The sequence below is a fragment of the Plecotus auritus genome (assembly GCF_963455305.1).
Source record: "Plecotus auritus genome assembly, chromosome: 12".
Taxonomy (NCBI): Eukaryota; Metazoa; Chordata; class Mammalia; order Chiroptera; family Vespertilionidae; genus Plecotus; species Plecotus auritus.
This window is the reverse complement of record NC_137778.1, coordinates 40081014-40102064: the sequence shown is the minus strand read 5'-3', so window position 1 is coordinate 40102064 and position 21051 is coordinate 40081014. Positions and strand designations below refer to the sequence as shown.

The 21051-nt window shown below is 46.8% G+C and overlaps 1 protein-coding gene across 1 annotated transcript in view; it reads left to right on the top strand.

Annotated features, from left to right (window-relative positions):
- Positions 1–10373: 10373 nt before the first annotated feature.
- The window catches only part of EEIG2 (EEIG family member 2), a 37402-nt gene continuing 26724 nt past the window's right edge, over positions 10374–21051 (top strand). Inside the window, exon 1 of the mRNA XM_080649000.1 lies at positions 10374–10764. Coding sequence (XP_080505126.1) covers positions 10628–10764 — 137 coding nt within the window. The 5' untranslated portion in view covers positions 10374–10627. The remainder of the gene's footprint in view (positions 10765–21051) is intronic.

Genomic DNA, 21051 nt, shown 5'->3' with positions numbered 1-21051 from the left:
ATTATACAGAGACCTAATAGCAGACTAGAGGACCACAAGAATCAAGTCAAAGATTTGAAATACAAAGAAGCAAAAAACACTCATCCGGAAAAGCAAAAAGAAAAAATAATCCAAAAATTTGAAGATAGTGCAAGTTGCCTCTGGGACAACTTCAAGCGTACCAACATCTGAATTATGGGGGTGCCAGAAGAAGAGAGAGAGCAAGATACTGAAAACCTATTTGAAGAAATAATGACCAAAAACTTGCCCCAACTGGTGAAAGAAATAGACTTACAAGTCCAGGAAGCCCACAGAACCCCAAACAAAAGGAATCCAAAGAGGACCACACCAAGACACATCATAATTAAATGCCAAGAGCAAAAGACAAAGAGAGAATATTAAAAGCAGCAAGAGAAAAACAGTTAATTACCTACAAGGGAGCACCCATACGATTGTCAGCTGATTTCTCAACAGAAATTATGCAGGCCAGACAGGAGTGGTATTCAAAGTGATGAATAGCAAGAACCTACAACCAAGATTACTTTACCCAGCAAAGCTATCATTCAGAATTGAAGGTCAGATAAAGAGCTTCACAGATAAGAAAAAGCTAAAGGAGTTCATCACCACCAAACCAGTATTATATGAAATGCTGAAAGATATTCTTTAAGAAGAGGAAGAAGAAGAAAAAGGTAAAGATAAAAATTATGAACAACAAATACATGTCTATCAACAAGTGAATCTAAAAATCAAGTGAGCCGAAGCCGGTTTGGCTCAGTGGGTAGAGCGTCGGCCTGCGGACTGGGGGGTCCCGGGTTCGATTCCGGTCAAGGGCATGTACCTTGGTTGCGGGCACATCCCCGGTGGGAGGTGTGCAGGAGGCAGCTGATCGATGTTTCTCTCTCATCGATGTTTCTAGCTCTCTATCCCTCTCCCTTCCTCTCTGTAAAATATCAATAAAATACATTTAAAAAAAAATAAATAAATAAAAAAATAAAAATCAAGTGAATAAAAAATCTGATGAACAGAATAAACTGGTGAGTATAATAGAATCGGGGGCATAGAAAGGGAGTGGACTGACAATTCTCGGGGGGGACGGGTGTGGGGGTGCGGGAAGAGACTGGACAAAAATCGTATACCTATGGATGAGGACAGTGCGGGGGAGGTTAGGGCAGAGGGTGGGGTGGGAACTGGGTGGAAGGGAGCTATGGGGGAAAAAAGAGGAACAACTGTAATAATCTGAACAATAAAGATTTATTAAATTAAAAAATAAAAGAAAAAGAAAAGAAAAAAGAAAAATACTGACTTGATACTGTAGCCAGGCACCAGTAAACAAGAAAAAAAGGAACATTGAAAGGGGAATATATATTTATATCTAGCTAACAATATAGAATAATATTTTCTAAGAAATAGCTCCTCAAAGTATTTATTCTAGTATATTCGAATGCAGAACTTATGGGTAGTTTTTTCATTTGGTCTTTTTATGGGTAGTTTTAAGTGGACAAACATGCCTAATTCCTTCATTTCCATTTTATTATTATTAGTCAATGCTGCTGACTTGGCTTCAGGTGGCTGAAATAATATTTGAAACACCATCTGTTCTAAATATGACTGACCAAAGTCATATTTAGACCAATAAATACAATATTGAATTGAATTAAAATACTATCAATTCTAAATATAACCAAAACCTTCTCCTGGTAATTTTAGTAATTGGAAAATAAAGTCGAAGTCTTTTCATCTCACCACACACTTTTTTTTATCATATCCTTTTGAAATCATCTTTAAACTATCTCAAATTCATTTTTTTCATACAGCAAAGTGCTTGCTACATAAACACTCACTAAGTATTGAATGGACGAACCTGCAGAATCAGAGTGCTGGTAGTACTTGTCAGCTACTACCTCTGAGTGATAACGCTGTTCTCAGACATCAGGCGGACAGTGAGCTGGACAGGAAACAGGTGCTCAGTAAATATTTGCCGGGTTCCATTCACATAGTTTTAGAGCTGGAGAGGAACTTAGAGATGGATGATTCACCTTCCGGTGATGCTCTCTCTCTGTGTTCACGTGCTTTTTGCATTTATTGAAGCCCATGGATTAGCACATATCTATTTAGCTTTTCTCCTTGATAACTCCTTGAAGGCAAAGACATTGTGATGACCCACCTTTCCCACGAGGCTGATGCTTGGCAGGTTACAGGCATTCAGGAGCCTCCTGAGAGAGTGAGAGTGAGGAATGCTTGCTGCCCAATATGGTAGCCATTGGCCACATGCGACTATTTACATTAATTCAAATTAAAATTTAAAGTTCACTTCATCTGTCACACCAACCACATCTCATGTGTGCAGTAACAACATGTGGCTACCATATGGAGCAGAACAGAGAACCTTTCCATCATTACAGCAAGTTCTACTGGGCAGTGCTGGTTAGGACTATTTTTCTCAAGTTGTCACTTGCTCAAAATCAAAACATCAGAAGCAGAACTGGGATGCAAACCTGGAACCCCTAAATCAGTGTCCATTGTTGTTAAGTCATAACTCTGATTCATTTCAGAATTCCAGCTCTTTGTAGCCCTGACTTAGAGCTCCTGATGTGATGGGAGGCATGGTCTTTGTCTCCTGATTGCCATGGAAGCTTCTTGATTTTTGTATTGTAATCAGTCAACTTGCTTATTTTACAAAGGAAAAATGTAACAGATTTCAAAATGTACCCACAAGCTTTATACTTCTGGAGTAAAAGGATGCTTTCCAGGTGCCTAGGTAAACAAAACATTTTAGTGTTCTGGTCTCGTGCCAATGTAATTAGCAAATGCACAGCAGACGTTCAGGTTTAGTGGTTGCTCTTTGGTTTGGTTTCTTTAAAACACTTCTTCTGGTTTACTAACCTGTAAGAATTATTTGGTCTAAATCGACAGATCAGTTTTGGGATTCAAGGTTGGTTTGATTTGAATTTTTTCAAAAATATTTTTTTATTGATTTCAGAGAGGAGGGGAGAGGGAGAGAGAGAAACATCAATGATGAGAGAGAATCATTGATTGGCTGCTTCCTGCACTGAGGATCGAGACCACAACCTGGGCATGTGCCTGACTGGGAATCAAACCATGACCTCCTGGTTTATAGATTGATGCTCAACCACTGAGCCTCCCAACCGGGCTGGTTTGAGTTTTTTAAAAGATTTGCTCTGCTTTTATTTTGAGAGCATCAGTCATTTCTAAGATGCTTGAAGAAAGCTTTCTTTCCTACAACTTCCACAGTGCATTTGTTTATGAAATTCGTATTTCGTGTTCTCTGGAGAGAGAAATGTAGTGCTGCCTGATGGGAATAGTTTTAGAGAGGTGAGGAAGTGACCATTCCCAGTGATTCCCTAACGTTAGGTCCAAGGAGGCAAGGAAAGGAAGGACCAGATGGGCGCTGAAGTGTCCCCCAAATGCTTTCAGTCTAGGGTACTTATCACATTTGCTAAAGGAAAGAGCCCTTTGTAACCCACTCTCGCTATGTCCCGACTGGAATGCAGTTGTTGAATAAACATTGTAATTTCTGATAGAAGAGCATACAGTTTAGTGTTTGTTTTTGAGAAGCACAAAGATGATCTACCATCTTTCCATATAAGTTTGAAAAAAAGGTAACCAGAACTAGTGGTGAGGGAGATCACTTTTAGAATTAAAGAAGGCACGTCAGACAGTAATCTGATTCCTCCCTTTATTCTTTATTCTTCCATCAGGCAATTAAATGTCAGTCCTTAGGTATCAGAAACATCCTGATTTAACCGCAGGACCAAAGAAAGAGGGTGTGTCTTTACTGCCATATTTCCTTTGATGTGAAATTCAAAAGCTTTTGCTTGGCTGGGAATGTTATGATTCAAACTCCTGTGTCATTCTCCTATAACCATTCCCCAGTGGCTCTAGTCTAGTTTGCTTTCAGGCAAGAGAAAATTAAGGCATGTATTTGATTTAACATTCTTAGAATACATGCTTTTCCACACAAGCCAGTATAGCAGTGTTTCTCAAACATGAATAATGCATAGAAAACGTGTCATGGCCCTCCGATGTTAGCTTCTCTCAGGAACCCCCTTGTCCCTTGTCCTCTGTGGCCACTGGAGTTTTTCCTCTAAGCCCACAGTGAAGTGGGTGTTGGGAAGCATGGCTTCTTTGTGCACAGTAAAGCTTTAAATACAGGCTGGTGGTTTCTTTAGCATTCCACTCCCTCAAAAACTGAAGGACTTCTGATCTGATGGCGTCTAGTCAGTTTCATATGCCAGTAACATTAAAGTTCTTTCCTAGAGATAATTCACAATCGTAATTTATTTCGTTGCTTGTTCACGCCTCTACTGCTCAATTTAAAGGACCATCAGACTTAAATGGGAAGGCTACACCCTAAATCTAATCTCTAATCTCTGAGTTTTAATGGACCGTGGCGCTCAAAAGCTTTTCCAATCTCATTTCTGATACTTTGCAGTATAGAACAGCCAGTTTTTCCAATCCCTCGAGGCTCCAAATTCCTGTACTCTCTGTATTCCTTTTTATTTATGCATGCAAACCTGCTTATTATTGCATGAGCTCACCTCATTTGTCTAATATCTTGCTAAATGCAGCTAGTAAGCGTAACCCACTAACGTGCCATTTTCCAACCGCTTCTAGAGCTATGGGCTTTGTAGGCACTTACTGGCCTTCTGATTAGCACAGGCAACTCTTTTACCAAATGTCTTGCCACGCGTTTCCATTTTCCATTTTCCAGCTGCTGATAATGGTTCTTTGCTGTCTACCGCCTGTCTGAGTAGCTTTAGATTTTTACGACAGCGCCCTACTTCTTTTTTTTTTTTAATATATTTTATTGATTTTTTACAGAGAGGAAGGGGGAGAGAGAGAGAGTTAGAAACATCCATGATGGGAGAGAAACATCCATCAGCTGCCTCCTGCACGCCCCCACCTGGGGATGTGCCCGCAACCAAGGTACATGCCCTTGGACCGGAATCGAACCTGGGACCCTTCTATCCGCAGGCCGATGCTCTATCCACTGAGCCACACCGGTCAGGGCCCTACTTCTATATTGAGGTAATGCAAGGGAGTCACTCTAGCCACACAGTCTCTAAGGACCCAGGCTCATAGAGCCTCTGTCATCTTCTCCATGTAACTTCTAACATTTCCCTGGACATCAAATTCCAACCAGTAGGTGCCAGAGCAGAGGGAGGTGATTGCTGTTAAGTAAAGTGATGATGGGGATCATTTCACAGTCCACACCTATATCAAAGCATTACGTTGTATACCTTGGACTAATACAAGGTTATATGTCAGTTATAGCTCAATGAAACGGAGCGGGGCAGTATACTGCTGGTGTTGGCAGTTCTCCGGGTGCTGACTCAGCGATCTGGGCTGCTTTAGTCTTACGGCTCCTACATCTTAACCCAAGGTTCCCTCCATGACTATTGTGGCAAGGAAGAGGAAGTCTAGGGAACTGCTCAAAGGCTTTCACTGTCTCCTGGAAGTGACACATTACTTCTCACGTGTCATTGGCCCCACCTAACTACGAGGGGATCCAGAAATGTAAACTCCCCTCTGCCCTGAGGATTAGTGAACACTGTCATGTTTGCCACAAGTGGTGTGACCTTGAATTCATCAGTCTGACCGCCACTCCTGCAGCCCTTCCAAGGCTTTCGGAAGTTCTGAAATTCTCTATCCCCTCACCTCCGTCCACTCTCCACTCCTCCGTGCCCCAGAGGGCATCCTCTACCAACTGCCTCTTCCAGGTTCCATTGCCCTCTGGCTTCGGTTGGTTTGGATAAAGGGAGGCACCGCCAGACCGTGGGTCCCTTACCCTGCCCTGTAAAGAGTCCTTTCGTTCAACTTTCTTAATTTCAACACTTGGAGTATGATGTCTGTTTCTTGCCTAGACCTCGACTCATACAAGGTGTTTAATAATCAAAACGTGAGTCGAAAAGAGGACTAGACTCTTCCTACCTAGTTTCACTGCAGCTTGAGATCTTTATAACATGCAAATCTGGCCCCGGCCCAGTGGCTCAGTTGGGTGGAGAGCCATCCCGTACACCAAAAGGTTGTGGGTTCAATTCCTGATCAGGGCACGTACCCAGGTTGCAGGTTCGATCCCAGGTCAGGAGGCAACCATCTCACATCAATGTTTCTCTTTCTCTCTTTCCCTTCCTCTCTGTCTAAAATCAATAAAAACATATCCTCCGGTGAGGATTAAAAAAAGAACGCAAATCTGAATATATGATTCCTGTGTTCTAAGACTTCAGTGGCTCCCTATTACACCCCCGTCACCACACCCCATTCTAAGTTGCAGTCCGACTGAACTACTTTCAGTTCCTCCTGCAACATGGTCTCTCTTCCCCTGAGCCTTTGCATAGGCAGTAGCTTCTTCCTGGAAACCGCTCCCCACCCCCACTCTCATCATTCAGACATCAGCTCAGATGTCACCCACCCAGAAAGTTCCACAACCTGCTTTCCTAGCTAGATGTCAGTATACGCTCCCACAGCAGCCTCTATTTATCATCACACGTAGACAGAATTCTGGGTTCCATGGACCGCAACTGCCTGCTAGCTCCTCTCCATTGGCTCCAGTATCCTCCAGGCACCGCATCTCCGATCTCCAAGACTATAGGGCGCTTGGCCCTAGCAGGCTCTCAGCGAATCTTGTAGAGGTAGTTCCTGAATGCTGCTGAAAAGGCTCCAGCCCGCCTCCTCCAGCTCCCGTCCTCTCTCTTTGCATTCAATGACAAAAAGCAGAAAAAAATAATTTTTAGTCATGCACTCCTCATTACTACCTTCCATTTACCTCCCAGACCATTTTACTCTTACTTTGCCACCCCCTCTCATGGAGACTTCTCCTGCCAAGTTTATCAATGACCTACGAGATCTTCAGTTTAACAGCTTCTTTCCCATTGTAAGATAGGAAACAATTTTCCTTCTACCCATCTAAATTCTTCTGGCTGGTCTAATCATCAAACTAACACAAGATATTAACAGGAGGAAATAACAAAATTTATTACATATATACAGACCGATCCATAGAATATGGGACCCTGAGGACATATAGGGCAGTTAAGGCACAGATGCTGTCTGGACTAACGGGAGGGAGGCAGCAGTCTGGGACTTCAGAGGGAAGGTAGGTGAGAAAGAGCAAACCTTTTTGGTAAAGAAATTCCTGCTGGGCCACCAGAGACCATGAGACACCGAGGTTGCTAAGTTCCTCCCTTTCTGCCACACTTAGTTTAAGATAAAGCGATAAGCTCACTTCCTTTAAACGAGGCTTTTCTGTCTGAATTCCTTCAGGCAGTTAAGGGGGAGCCCGGCCAAAGGTTCTTTCTGAGGCTTTTGTTTCTTAAAAAGTAACCCGCTGAAAATAATTAATATCCCAAGTGACATAATTTGGAGTGGTAAACTCTGCTTCCACTCAGTCCAAATCCTCCAGAATTTCTCGGCAGCACTTTCTGGAAACTTCTTCCTCTGCTCTCCACAGATCATGAAAAGTTTTCCTTCCACCGAAACCTGTTTGGCTCAGTGGATAGAGCATCAGCCTGCGGACTGAAGGGTCCCAGGTTTGATTCCTGTCGGGGGCGTGTGCCTTGGTTGCGGGCACATCCCCAGTGGGAGGTGTGCAGGAGGCAGCTGATGGATGTTTCTCTCTCATCAATGTTTCTAGCTCTCTATCCCTCTCCCTTCCTCTCTGTAAAAAATCAATAAAATATATTTTTTAAAAAAAGTTTTCCTTCCTTCCTTCCTTCCTTCCTTTTTTCCTTCCTTCCTTCCTTCCTTCCTTCATCCTACCTCTATCTTTCTCTCTTTCCCTCCCTCCGCTCTATTTGCACATCTATGTTATCCTCCGTTCATTTATAAACACCCCCACTCCCCACCCCACCCCCGTGTCTTGTTCATTTAGTGCCTGGCACATAGTAGGTCTTAGTAACTCTGAACATTAAATGATGAAAACTCTTTCTTGGCTTCCAGGCCATCTTCCTTAATCTCTTTCTCACAAGCTCCTCTTCCTCTGTCTACCCCTTAAATTCTTCAGAGCAACTAATTTTTATCCACCTTTGGGACTTCAGCCATCAGGAAATACTCTAATTCCCAAATGCATATTTTCAGTCTTAACCTTTCACCTGACCTAAGGCTGCCCTTCTCTCCCCCAGTGTCTCTCAGACAGTTCAAGTGCTCATTATCTCTTCCATTCCCAACCTGCCCTCCAGCTTCCAAAGCTCATTCAATGCAATTCACAACCATCTAGTCCAAGTTATAAACCTTAATGTCCCCTTAACTCTTCCCACTGCCTTCCCCCTTGACCTGTGGAGCAACCAGCTTTACAAACCCCTACCAACCCCCACCCCCAAATCCTAACTCTGCCTCTGGGTTCTTCTATTTCTTCCACATGGAACACCCTTTCCCTTTGTGCCAAATCCCGGTGTCTCTTTGAAATTCAGAACATGGTTCACTTAAATTATTCATGTCCTCTTCTGAGTTTTGAAGAAGCCCAACCTGATGCTAGGTTTTGTTTTCTAATGACTGATTTACATAAGGCTCCCTCACTAGATTGTACAGTTCTTGAGGGCTGGCTTTTGTTGTTTTGTTTCTTTATCTTTGGGTCTAGCCAGTGATTGACATTTTATACTATTTTAAAAATCCTATATAATAAAGAGCTAATATGCAAATGGTCATTGCACCCTCGCGCTCTCACACCAGGGCCAGGGGACCTGAGGCCGCGCCCGCCACCGACAGGGCTGCACCCCCAACCCACAGAGCTTGACAGGGGACCTGAGGCTGCGCCGGCCCCCACCCCCACCCTGCGGGGCTTGATGGGGGTGGCGCCGGCCGAGTCTGGGTCTCACGAGATTTGGAGGCGTGCGCAGGTGGGCAGGAACTTGACTCTGGGTCCCGTGGCACATCCCAGACTCTGACAGGAGGGAGATTTTCATATACATTTTACTAATTTTCTTTAATCTCTGACACTTCTATTACAGAGAAAGGGCAAATAGCAATATTAAAATATTTCCTCTAATTAATTCCCTTTTAATGTGTATGAGTTTTGTGCACCGGGCCACTAGTCTATATAATAAAAGCCTAAGTGACCGTTTCCGCGGAAGGGCCGGTTGCTATGATGCACACTGACCACCAGGGGCAGATGCTCAACATAGGAGCTGCCCCCTGGTGATCAGTGCGCTCCCACAGGGAGAGCGGCTCAGGGCGGAGTGCAGCTGCGGTGGCAAGATCCTCTCCTTCGGCAGCACTGTGGAGCAGCCAGCTGAGCGGTAAGGAGCCAGCAGGCGGGTGGTAAGTGGCGAGGGGTCCTGGACTGTGAGAGGGCGCAGGCCAGGCTGAGGGAACCCCCCTGCCCCGCACACACATTTTGTGCATCCCGCCTCTAGTGTTTTTATATAGCCCACCGGGTGGCTCAGTTGGTTGGAGTGTCCTTCCCTACACCAAAAAGGTTGAGTTCGATTCCCAATTGAGGCACACACCTAGCTTGCGGTTGATCCCTGGTGGGGGTGGGCAGACAGGAGGTGGCCTATCAAAGTCTCTCTCTTCCCCCCCCCCCTTTCCTCTCTCTCTAAAAGTCAATGTATCCTCGGGTGAGGACTAACAAATATATGTTTTTTATATGAATGAATGCATTAATAAGTGATTGACTTGGGAAAGAGAACCTCTTCAATTAGACCCCTTCAGAGCTTACGAACAGGGAATCTGAGTTAAAAGGACAGTAAGAACTCGGTTTGAAAAACACATGTACCTGCCTATAGACGGCAGGTAATTGCTGTGCAGCTGGGAGCCTTTATGCTTGTAGGCTTTTTAGTTCTCGGTGTGCACAGCCAAATCCGGAAAGAGAAGCTATTATTTCTAACCCCTTCAGATTTCGAGTATCAGCTAGAGACGCCGCCTGGAGCAGGCCAGCGCCTGGGCGCGGGGTAGGCCCCAACGCATTTTCATGCTTTTGCCTTTCCCTACCGTGTCCTCCTTTTAAGAAGGCTCGTGAATTGAGTACCTAAGGCCAATTTTAGTTTTAGGATTTCGTTTGGGCGGAAACAACGTCCTGGAGATTCTGAGGAATCCTATTCGCCCGGGACTGTCCATCCCAAGGGGAAATCCCCGCCGGAGGGGCGGGCGGGCGGGAGGCGGAGCAACGTTGCGTGAAAGGCCGGGAGGAAGCGGGAGAGGGAGCTCCTTTCGGGTCGGGTTCGCCTTTTTTGAACCCCGGGGCGACGTGACGCCCTAACTGCTTTCGCAGCTCGTTTCCCGGCGGAGCGCCGCCCGCCCCCCATTTCCTCGCCCGGCCCCCCGCTTCCGCCGGGCGCTGCGCCGCTCGCCGCCGCCGCTGGGGGCGCCCGGGGCCCGAGGAGCGGCGGTTCCCGGAGCGTCGCCTCCCGGGTCTCAGACGGGCGGCGGCGAGCAGCGCACCAACACGGCGCCCACCGCCCCGGCGACCCGCGGCGCACCCCGGCCCGGACTGCGGCCAGAGGCGGCGGCCGCGACCCCGGCCCCGCTCCCCGCCATCCCGCGGCGCCCGCTGGCCGCGCCCCCGCGCGCAGCTCGCCGCCTGGGTCATGGGGCTGCGCGGGCCTGGGGTCCGGCCGAGCTGACGCGCTGGCGGCCCGCGCGCCCCCTGGGGCCGCCCCCGCCCCCCGCCCGCCGGCGCCTGGCGTTCAGGATGATGAAGAAGAAGAAGTTCAAGTTTAAGGTGGACTTCGAGCTCGACGAGCTCTCCTCCGTGCCCTTCGTCAACGGCGTCCTCTTCTGCAAGATGCGGCTGCTGGACGGCGGCAGCTTCAGCGCCGAGTCCCCCAGGTAGGCGCCCGCGGAGCCCCCGGAGGCCCGCACCTCCGGCCCGGCCTCGCCGGAGCGCGGCGGCCTCGGGAGCGCCTCTCCGGGGACCGTCCTGCCCCCGGCCAGCCGGGCAGCGATCTGCAGAGCCGCTGGGCTCCTCTGGGCTCCCGAGTCCAGGTGCTCCCCGGGATCCGCTCAGTTCTCTAGGGAGGCGAGCACTGGCCCGAGGAAGAGGATGCTCTGCTCGCTCTCTCTCTCTCTCTCTCTCTCTCTCTCTCTCTCTCTCTCGATTTCAGAGAGGAAGGGAGAGGGAGAGAGAGAAACATAAATAATGAGAGAGAACCACTGATAGGCTGCCTCCTGCACGCCCACCCCCCCTATCGATCCCACATCCCGGGCATGTGCCCTTGAACGGAATTGAACCTGGGACCTGTCAGTCCGCAGGCCGACGCTCTATCCACTGAGCCAAACCGGCTCGGGCTGGTTTCTCTTAAGACGTTTCCATGTCTGCGAAATGCAACGTGGAACTTGGGCTGCTGTTAAAACTCACAGAAACGACCCCGAGTGCTTGGGCTCTGAGAGCGGCGGCTCCGACCGAAGCCCGTGCTGAGCCTGACTCCTCCCCGGCGGTTCCCCGGCACCCGGAGCCCAGGGCCAGGCCTGGTCGCGCTGGGCTGGAGGCAGGTGCTCTCGGGGGCGGGCGGCTGCGGTCTGTGCCTCCAGCTCTGCGCTGCCGGCCCTTGAAGGATTACCCCTCTCCCAAGGGCCACCAGTGGCGCTCGGGGTGCGGACCCAGAGCCGGGGCGGGGCCCAGACCCTGCCCCCACTTTGAAAGGAACCCCTGGGCCTCGGGGAGAGGCGTTGGCAGGCTGCAGAAGCAAGTCAGGAGTCGCTCTTGAGTAATTTCAGGGCTACTCGTAAGCGAACAGGTTTACCCCAAGCTGGTGTTCCTGAAAAAAACAGAACATGTACAGCATTTCAAAAACGGACTTTTAAGTTCCTGCGATCAAGGAAAAAAGGTTAATAATTAATGCTTCTTTTGCCTAAATTCACTGTTCATAGACTTTATTTTTACCCTAAAAATACCCTGCTTCTCTTTTATCTGCCATCCTATTAATAACATAAAGGACATAATGGCAATAGGTTGTGGAATTGGGGCCAGAAAGTTGTCTGCCGTGGCAATATTGAAGCCTTCGGAAGCCAGAAATTGTAATGTGTCGTTGGCCGAAGGCAAAGATGAAGCACTGTTGAATCTCAGAATTAAAACATGGTCAGCCCTAGCTGGTTTGGCTCGGTGGATGGAGCAGTCGGCCTGTGGATTGAAGGGTCCCGGGTTCGATTCCAGTCAAGGGCACATTCCTGGGTTGTGGGCTCCATCCCCAGTGTGGGGCATGCAGGAGGCAGCCGACCCATGATTCTCTCTCATCATTGATGTTTCTCTCTCTCCCTTTCCCTTCCTCTCTGAAATCAATTAAAAAACAAACAAAGGAAAAAAAAAACACATGGTTAGCTGAGGGTAATTTTTAAAATTAAACTATTCTGACAAACCTGTGGCTATTCAGCTAATTAATTATACTGCAGTAATTTTTAGCACAGGTAAGAGAACAGTGTCACTTAGAATGGTGCGACAAATATTGTGTCAGCTATGAAGGTGTTGAAAAGCCAAGTCAATTCTTGAATGTCCTGTAGGTGCAAGTGGTAGTCTTCCTCTGAACCTTACCCTGTTTCGCTGACGCTACCTCCTAGCGCTTCTGGCTGTTAGACCAGGTCTTCTGGGCCAGTGGTGACACCTGCTGGTCAGGGTCCTTCCCTACCACCTCCTTCCTCCCTCAGGGTATTGATTTGGCTTGCTTCTCTCAAGTCAGTTGGTATTCTGATGTAGGTAATCACGTATAGGCCGGGCCCTTGAAATATGTTATCTTATTTCATTCTCACAGCAAGGCCATGATCTAGGGATTCCCATTTTGTGGATGAATAAACCGAGGCTCAGAAAGCATAACTAACTTTCCCAAGGTCCCCACATCTGGTAAGTGAAATGCCGAGATTCTGGTACTAATCTCAAACTGATTTGTGCCGGATGAAAGAGAAAATTGTATGCTCTGCTGAGCTGGGAGGTTCCTAATGGTGTGAACAAGCCAGGGGTATAATTTGGTTTGTAATTTGCACGGAAGGGAAAAGGTGAGGATCTGGGTTCAACTGAACCCCTTCCTCTTCCAACTGAAATTTTAATCAAAGTCAGTAAGGTTAAGAATAGTGCTCTGTATAACCAACCAACCAAACAAAAACCCCCGTTTAGTCTGGAGGGAAATGATCCGTGATAAGGAGGCTGTGCCTTGTGAGGTAGAGGTGGTTGGTGTAAAGCTAAGAGCGAAGGTTTGGAATTAGGTGGATGTTCGCCTAAAACCCAGCTCTGCCGCGGGAAACCTGGGTGGTTCCTTAGTCTCCCAAAGCTCCCATTTGTACACTAGAGGGGCTTATGGGGAGGGTTTTGTAAGATCACTCACCTGAAGCAGCCCCCCAGTGCTCTGGCACCCAGTTAACACTCAGAGAACACCAGGAGCTTGTCCCAGAGAGTTTGTTTCCAGAATCTAGGTGTTCCACTTACTTCCCTTTTCCCAACAACTATGAAAGTTTAGGTTTGAATAGTGTACCTCATTTTACAAGGGAAAAAGGAAACCCAAAATGCCGAAAGGATGTGCATGATTTAAGAATTGCATCATTTTCATCCCGAGGTGCCAGTCTAGGCAGTGCATCTGTAATTAAGTGCTGTAATTTTAATTTTTTAAAATCACTTTATTTGTCTCTTATAAATCAAACTAGAGGCCTGGTGCACGATTTTCTTGTGCACGGGTAGGGTCCCTAGGCCTGGCTGGCGATCTGGGCTGATCTGTGGGGCGACCAGCGGGGCCCCCACTGGCACCTGCCTTGGCCAGCCTGGCGCCACCTGCTCACCGGCCCTGCCCCCACCACCACCACTGCTGGTCGCCTCCCTCTGCGGGGCGACCGGCGGGGTGATTAGGGGGGCCCTCTGCTCGCACCAGCCTTGGCTGGCTTGGGGCCTGCTGGCTGAGGGCAGCTTCTGCGTTGAGTGTCTGCCCCCTGGTGGTCAGTGCTCATCATAGTGACCAGTCATTCAGCCATTTGGTCAATTTGCATATTAGGCTTTTATTATATAGGACATAGTTCACAACTGTAATATTTCTCCCAAATACAGGAGATGAACTACATAGCAGGCCCAAGACCACTTTCCTTAGAAAAGGCTGCTTGCACTGTTTTTACAGGCACCTGGGAATGTGAATGGACAGCTGTTCCCTACACTGATTTGGTGTTAAAGCAGTTCCCTACACTGATTTGGTGTTAAAGCAGTTCCCTACACTGATTTGGTGTTAAAGCAGTTCCCTACACTGATTTGGTGTTAAAGCAGTTCCCTACACTGATTTGGTGTTAAAGCAGTTCCCTACACTGATTTGGTGTTAAAGCAGTTCCCTACACTGATTTGGTGTTAAAGCAGTTTTCTACACTGAAGAGTGGCTCGCTGGGCCTAGACTGCGGTGTGATTTACCCTGAATCATGGGGTCCGGGATTTTGACTTGTGCTAGGCAGAGGGTGCCTTCATGAATAGCCCTAAAAAATAAAAAAAAATAAAAAAAAAAGAAGAAGAAGAAGAAGAAGCTTTAGGCACCGTGTCTCTAACAAGCTCCTTGGGAGACAGCGCGTGTGTCACAACTGGATGCTGGAGAGATTGTGTTCCAGGGACCCCACTGGGAGAGGACTCTTAGAAGCTCGCACTTGGTTTCTCAGGACTTTGCCCCATGCGCCTTTTTCCTGTGCCGATTCTGCTTGATTCCTTTTATTGTAGCAAATCTTAGACATGAGTCTGACTGTGTGCTGAGTCCTGTGAGTCCTCCTACTGGATCACTGAACCTGGGAGTGGGCTTGGGGACCCTGGATGCATGAGCCTACATAAAAAAGTAATTTATTTTGTTAGAGAAAAGCCTTAGCGGTACATAGGAAATTATAAATATATTTGTGCAAAAGCTCAAGATGCTGCTTATCCACTGTTCACCAAATATTGAGGATTTATCCAGTTTCTAGCATCTTTCAGGGGCTGTGAGAAGTACAGTAAATATAAAGGCCCATAAGGAGTTACCTCTATTCATTAATTTGGATCATAGGTGACAGGTAATTGTTGACAATAGGAGACAGTATGATTTAGACAGTACGATCAATGGATCGGACAATATGTGAGTGTTGAAATTCTGAAGCTGAAGAGCTCACTTACAGCTGTAATGGTTACTGAAAACCTACCAGCCTTTCCAGGAGCATGCTGGGAGAATGAATTTGCATTGACGGGGGCAGCTGGAGGTAGTCACCAATGGGAGTTGGTGAGGTCAGCCTGCTTGCAGAGTTCCCATTGACCAGAAGCAGAAGACAAAGACTTTGAATGTCATCGTACAGTTTGCTTTCCCCTGCTCGTAGATAAGAGTTCATCTAAGATTCTTGCAGTAAACTGTAATGTGATTGTGTTATCAGTGGAAAACGTGCCTCGTCTTTCCCTGTTGCTAGGGGGAGTGGGGTACCACTGGAATAAGCATTTCTGGAGTCCCCCACAGGAGGGTGCGTTACGACAGAAAGCTTTATTTTCTGTGGAGTTAAGTCCCTGGGTTTCCAAAGTCCCGTTTTCCTTGGCCCAGCCATAGAATTACAGCTGGGGTTTCCGTACAGCTAGAAGCAAAGCCAGTGTCCAGAGGTTCCTTACCGTGTTGGAGCCCGGCCCAGTGCAGCATCAGGCTCGTTCCTGTCCATCAGTCCACTGCCTGTGGGGGCCATGTGACCGTGTGGGGCGACCGCAGGGAAGCAGGAGCAAAAGAACCCCCAAGCCCAGAGTCCGGCGAGTCCCAAGAGCCAAGAGCACAAGAGTGAGCCTTTGTTTGGGAGTTACGTGTCCCACATCTTCCGCCTTGCCATGGCCACACCCATTCTTGCCAACGTCTCCGTCCCAGGTGTGACTTGACAGGCAGCACCATCCTAGTTCCCCCAAGGTTACTGGGCATGTGTCTCTTCCCTTTGTCCAGTCCCCTTCCCGCAGTGTTTCACAGGGAACATGCCTGTAATGTGTGGCTTCCCCTTCGCCCCTTTCCTGTTGTTAATAGCTAGTTAATTACAGCGGTATCCATCCTAGCAGCACGTAAGCTGGCTGGTGTGCTGGTGTTCTTTGGATTCGAATGGGGCTCGATTAAAATGGGGGGACAAATTAGGAGTCTTAAAATAACCCAGGCAGGAGCTAATAAGAACCTGCACTTGGAGGTCTCTCTGTAAGTGGCTGATGAAATGATAATGCCGTGACCAATGCCTTGATGACGTGACAGTCACAAAGTCCAGAAGCATCTTGGCTTTATTTCGCTTCGTTGAGGGACTGGAATATATTGGGGAGGAGATGAGACGGTGAGTTAGTATTTAACATACTATGTGGAGGTGACAGCCTGGTGAGAGTAGTTATTGTGTATTAAGACTGTGGTCTATTGTAAGTAAGCCTGCTTCCTGAACTTTTCCTCCAGAATTCCCTTGCACCATTTTGCCCTTTTATTTTTTATTTACTTATTTATTTTAAATTTAATTTATTTTTCAATGACAGTTGGCATACAATATTATATCAGTGTCCTGTTTTGCCTTTTTAAAGCTTATTAGTGAGCCAAAACCGGTTTGGCTCAGTGGATAGAGCATCGGCCTGCGGACTGGAAGGGTCCCAGGTTCGATTCCAGTCAAGGGCATGTACCTTGGTTGCGGGCACGTCCCCAGTAGGGGGTGTGCAGGAGGCAGCTGATCGATGTTTCTCTCTCATCGATGTTTCTAGCTCTCTATCCCCCTCCCTTCCTCTCTGTAAAGAATCAATAAAATATATTAAAAAATAAAAATAAAAAATAAAGCTTATTAGTGAAAGTTAATTTTAGAAGGACCCAGTGTCTCCTGGGAAGGTATGTCCAGGAGGAGGTTAGAAAAAATATAAAGACTACAAGGTATTTATTTATAATAAATGTTGCTAAAGTGATCAGATTTTACCATAGTTAATAAAACATTCAGAAAACGCCCTAGCTGGTTTGGCGCAGTGTATGGAGCGTTGGCTTGCAGACCAAAGGGTCCTGGGTTCGATTCTGGTCAACGGCACGTACCTTGGTTGCAGGCTCCTCCCCAACCCAGGCCCTGGTCGGGGCTCATGCCAGAGGCAACCAATCGATGTGTTTCTCTCACATCAGTGTTTCTCTTTCCCTCTCTTTTCCACTCTCCCTAACGATCAGTGGAAAAATGTCCTTGGGCGAGGCTTAACAACAGCAAAAACATTCAGAAAACACATTGTTCGACTGTAGTAAACTGAAGGCAGATTATTGCCTAATGAAAAGTTTGGAAGAACTTTCAAAGACAGAAATTATTTAAATCTTTCCAGATCACTCTTTCTTTGTAAAAGTGTCCAGTTCATTTTTAGGTTTATTAAGACTGCTAGAACAGGTTTAACTTCTGGTCTGCTGTAATAAAAGGAATAATAAGAAAAATTTCCTGAATTTTGGGGGCTTCCCAAGTTGGCCGTATGTTGTCCATCTTTTCTGGTGCCCATATCTGAATACTCTTCCAGGCTTCTCATGGGCTTGTGCAGAAACCCATGTGAATTCCGGGCGTGTCCGGGAAACCAATGAGCACATCTGTGTGTCGGCTCTCTTACTTTATAAACAAGCCGAAGGGATTTCTTTCTTGTCTTTGGCCAGAGTATGTGCTCATGTTTTCAAGATTTTAGTTCACTGCACATCATGTACTTCCTTTTAATAACCTGTTTCCTTATTGCAAGAGCAATATAGATTCATGTAGGAAACTTAGAAAATATAAAAGCAAAACGAAAAGAACAAAAATTACATAGAAATGAACCAACTAGAGATAATCACGATTATTAATATTTTGGTATATAACTTAGGAGTCTTTATTGATCCATGTATATATACGCATACACACACACACACACACACACACACACACACCACATACTTTTTTTCAGAAACCAAAATGGGATCATACTGTACTTGCATGTTTGCTTCACAAACACGCTACAGTGAGCATCCTTATAGCCAGGTTTTATGCACATCCATTATTATTTTACACCACTGGACAAGTCACGAGACCTGGCCCCCTTAGGTTTCCCCTGAGGTTATTGTATGTGACAGATAAGAAAAACAGTACTCACAGGCATAGACTTTTTTTTTCAATAGCACTCAAAATTCAGTCTCCATTCCTGGATAACTACTTTGAAAAAATGATAAGAATGCCATTTTACACCAGTAAGTTTTTGTGTCCCTAAACCTTGCACAGTAGGCAGTTTATAAATATTTCTTGAAAGCATGCAGATATTCGGAGAAAAGATCTATTGTAGCTTTGCTAAGGATGATAAATACACAGAGATCCCAAAATTAAATATATGGGAATCATATGAGGAAGTATATACTGTTCTGTGTACACTTATAATTCTTTGTAAGATTATCAATGAAAGTTAATTTTAGAAGAATCCAGTTTACAATTCTTTATAAGCTGTGTACATAGAACTGTATACACTTCCCCCGTGTTCAATTTGGGGTGTCGGCCTTTGAGGGGTGTTATCAGATAGAGATCCAGAGCATTGCATTAAGATTCTGGCCCTAACTGGTTTGGCTTAGTGGATAGAGCGTCGGCCTGTGGACTGAAGGGTCCCAGGTTCAATTCTGGTCAAGGGCATGTACCTTGGTTGCGTGCACATACCCAGTAGGGAGTGTGCAGGAGGCAGCTGATCGATGTTTCTCTCTCATCGATGTTTCTAGCTCTCTATCCCTCTCCCTTCCTCTCTGTAAAAAATCAATAAAATATATTTTAAAAAAAAAAGATTCTGGGGAATCCTGAATTATGTCAATAACAGGGTCTAAGGTGAGTCCCAAGAGAGAAGGTGGTGGTTTTTTAAATACTAAAAGATGGGCTTGTATATAAGTATATTTTACATTCCTAATTTCATTTAATTCTTACAAAATCTCTTTTATAGAGATGTTGCCTCCTATTGGGTTAGAATACATGCCACTTGCTGTAACACATCTATTATAAAAAATAAAAATAAATAAGTGGCCTAAATGAGATAGGAGTTGATTTCTCTCTCGTACGAAGGGCAAGCTGATGCGGGCTGTGCTCCGTCAAGTGGTCAGGGGCCCGACTCTTTATCCTGTGGCTCTGTCATGCCCAGGGTGCTTATTGTTCTCACCTGCAGGGACTCAGCCCACGTCCGAATTCCAGCCTCTGGGAAGGAGGTGAGGGGAAGGCAAGTCCCTTTTGCTCACAGTTCATTGGCTGGAACACAAGCACAAGGCCACATCCACCCCAAGAAAGGCTGAGAGTGTAGTCTGTGCTAGGTGTCCGTGTGCTCAGAGAAAGATTCGGTGACAGTAAAGAGAAGGGGAGGACAGATGTCAGGGGACACTCAGCCTCTGCCCCACCTCTCTTTTATTTATTTATTTTTTAAAATATATTTTTATTGATTTCAGAGAGGCAGGGGGAGGGGGAGAGAGAGAGAAACATCAATGATGAGTGAATCATTGATCGGCTGACTTCTGCCCGCCCCACACTGGGGATCGAACCCGCAACCCGGGCATGTGCTCCGACTGGGAATCGAACCATGATTTCCTGGTTCATAGGTTGATGCTCGATCACTGAGCCACGCCAGCTGGGCCACACCTCTTTTTTAGAGATGAGAAAGTCGATCCTCAGAAAAGTGACATAATGTGTTCAAGGTCATGCATCAGTTCAATGCAAGATGTGTCCCATAAGGAGGGAATAGACATGCTGCTTGCGAAGATGTTAAAGAAGGCGTGTTCTATTCAGTATAGCATTTAGCTATAACATGCGGAGTAACCAGATAATATTCAGTATCACCTTGAGAAGAGGGCAGTAGTGGATAGGCTCCCTCAGTGCCTTGTCCATTTGTCAGGAATGTTCTTCTTCATTAGAAGGAGGGGTGACTTAGATGACTCGTCAGGCCTTTGCATTTTATTTCCTAATACTGCTCTTCCTAACCCTCCAGTGTCAGCCAAGACCGGTCAGCTTCCACCAGCCAAATGTCTGTGCATCTCCATCTGCTCAGCCCTCCCTCCTTTTCCTGCCTCTTCACCATTCTTCAGTCCATTCCAGCCCCAGCGTGCTCATACGTTTTCCTCGGGCAGCGCTCCTGGGTCTGAGGTGGGAGAGAACGGGTGGCGGGGTCATCAGGCTTAGCCTTTGGAGGGGAGAGGCCAAAGAGACAAGGGAATGAAGCGTTGATGAGGAAGGGATTTCAGGAGTCAGCCATGGGAGAAACCAGGCCAGGAAGGTAAAGTGGGAAACACAGAATGTTGGGAGAGGAAGGAACCTCCCACATGTAAGGAAGGAGTGACAGCCTTGATGGGGAGGGGATGTGCTCAGAGTGGGATGTTGGGCTTGCGAGTCTTCAGGAGAGCAGTGGATAGCTGCCAAACCCAGGTGTGGGTGTTCCTGGAGGTGGGAAGAGAGCAGAGGACAAAGAACTCCGAGTCTAGGGCGTTCGGTTACCCGCAGTGTGATCGCAGGTGTTGGGGTGAAGAGAGAGAGGGGGAAGAACAGGTACTTGGGGTGGCCTTAACTAGGAGCGGAAGAGTGACAGAGCCAGAGGTCGGGTGCCTCCAGCCTTTGCTTTTGGTGTCAAAGAACAACAAACCACGGACCAAGACTGGCATCAAGGTGTGTGGGAGTTGGATGGTTTCGGTGCTTACATTCAGGTCTTGAGTCTCAGTTGATCAGCCTTCGTGTGCGGTTAAGCTGGAGGCCCAGGCCGGTTTTGTTTCTTGGCATGTGGCCGTCCAGTGGTGACCTTGGGAGGGTGGTTTTCAGGAGCAAGAGCCAGGTTTCAGGTGGTTAGGGAGTGAGCAGCTGAAGCAGTGAGTGTATTGTCCTCACTTTGGGAAGTTTGTTCCTGAAGAGAAGGAGCAAAGTAGCCCTGGCCGGTTTGACTCAGTGGGTAGAGCATTGGACCAAGGGGTCCTGGGTTCGATTCCGGTCAAGGGTACGTACCTTGGTTGCAGGCTCCTCCCAGCCCGGGCCTGCATTTCAGTAACATTCCTGTTCGCAGACTGCAGCCACATTTCAGTAACATTTCCGGGTCTCATGGGGAGGCAGCCAGTCGATGTGTTTCTCTCACATCGATATTTCTCTCTCTCTTTCCCTCTCTCTTCCACTCTCCCTAAAAATCAATAGGAAAACATCCTCAGGAGAGGATTAACCAAAAAGAAAAAGAAAAAG